This window comes from Corapipo altera, unplaced genomic scaffold, assembly GCF_003945725.1.
Source record: "Corapipo altera isolate COAL_440 unplaced genomic scaffold, ASM394572v1 23, whole genome shotgun sequence".
In the NCBI taxonomy this organism is placed as follows: Eukaryota; Metazoa; Chordata; class Aves; order Passeriformes; family Pipridae; genus Corapipo; species Corapipo altera.
In genome coordinates this window covers 3,125,912-3,127,421 of record NW_020884878.1, presented here as the reverse complement: position 1 = coordinate 3,127,421, position 1,510 = coordinate 3,125,912, and the positions used below count along the sequence as shown (strand labels likewise).

General features: G+C 67.4%; 1 protein-coding gene across 1 annotated transcript in view; it reads right to left on the bottom strand.

Annotated features, from left to right (window-relative positions):
- JAG2 (jagged canonical Notch ligand 2) overlaps positions 1–1,026 on the bottom strand; it is a 69,798-nt gene extending 68,772 nt beyond the window's left edge. Inside the window, exons 1-2 of the mRNA XM_027638082.1 lie at positions 658–1,026; positions 64–387 (exon numbers count right to left, since the gene is read on the bottom strand). Coding sequence (XP_027493883.1) covers positions 64–387; positions 658–1,026 — 693 coding nt within the window. The remainder of the gene's footprint in view (positions 1–63; positions 388–657) is intronic.
- Between the last annotated feature and the right edge of the window lie 484 nt (positions 1,027–1,510).

Here is a 1,510-nt window from a genome sequence, read left to right as displayed (position 1 = left end):
GGGGGGGGGGGGAAACCACACACAAAAAAAAGGGTGATAGCGACAGCGCGATCATCAACCTACCGGCCACGCGAACTGGAAGGGAATAACAATCCTGCCCGTCTCGGGGGTTCTGCCTTGGTGGGAGTATTTGTTGCTGTTCAAATAGAAAATATTTCCACCGAGAACGGGGGTAGATCCGAATCCGTAGTTGCAGGGTCCGACCGGCGTGATCTTGGCCTGATATTCCTTGAGGCAGACTTTCACGTAAGTGTCGCACTCGTCCCGGGAGCAGTCCTGGTTCTGGGGGCTTTTCATGCCATCGCAGCATTCCCCATTGAGCAACTCGCCGTTTACATTCCGCACCGAGTTAAGCTGCAGCTCGAAATAGCCCGTGGAGCGGGACACCTAAAAATAAAAGCCGAAGGGGAGAGACAGCCTCGTTACTACCGCGGCCGGGGGTGCAGCGCCGGCAGCGCGGGGCTTGCGGGTCCCCGGCTCCCCGCGACAACTTTCGCCGGCTGCGGGCTCAACAGAGAGACAGACAGATAGACGGATAGATATAATATTATATATATAAATAAGAAACGAGCAAGGTGGAAACGGAGCGGGGAGAAGGCAGAAGGGAGCCGCGGACGCCCCGCGGCCGGAGCGGAGCCCCCCGCGCCCCGTCCCTACCTGCACGCAGGAGGCGAGGAGCAGCGCCAGGCCGAGCGCGGCGGCGCGGGGGGCCCGGCTCGGCCGGCCGGCGCCCCGCATGCCTCCTCCTCCTCCTCCTCCTTCTCCTGCCGCTGCCGCTCCGCGCCGCCGCCTCAGAGGAGCCCGCCGAGCCCACCGGCCACGGACCGGCGGCCGCTCGCGGCATGGGCGGCGGGGGAGCCGCCCGCAGCGCGCCGGGGGGCGCAGGGCATGGGCTGCCGGCGGGGCCGCCCGGAGCGCTCCACCACCGCCGCCGCTCCCCTCCCGCGGGCTCCGCTCGCCCTCTGTGCGCCTCGGCTCCGCGGACACCCAACAAGTAGGTGCCGGAGTGACAGCTTCATTACCCATTCGCCGCCGCGGCCGCCGCCTTCATATTAATGAGGGGGACGGCCCGGCCCCGCGGCCGAGCGGGTGGGGCCAGCGCCGCTCCCGCCGCGGCTCTTAAAGGGCGGCGGGCGGCCCTCGCTCCGCCCTGCCCTGCCCCGCCGGCCCCAGGTGGTGGAGGGGGATGATGAGGGATGCGGGATGCCCGCGGGAGGGGTACGCGCTCCCCGCGTGTCGGTGGGTGCAGGGTGCGCGCACCCACGGTGTTAGAGGGATAGCCCTGGGATGGGGGTGTGTGCCCGCGGCGTGGAGGAGGGCGTAGGGTGGATGTACCTCTGGTTGCATGGGAGCACGCGGTGCGTGCGCCCACGCTCGCGTGGAACTGCCCAGGGCGTATGCACAGATGGGCATGGAAGAGTACACACAACCAAGGAATGCTTGGGGTGGGAGCACCCCGGCAATGCGGGAGTTGGCACAGCTGTGGAAGAGTGCTCAAGGTGGGATCACC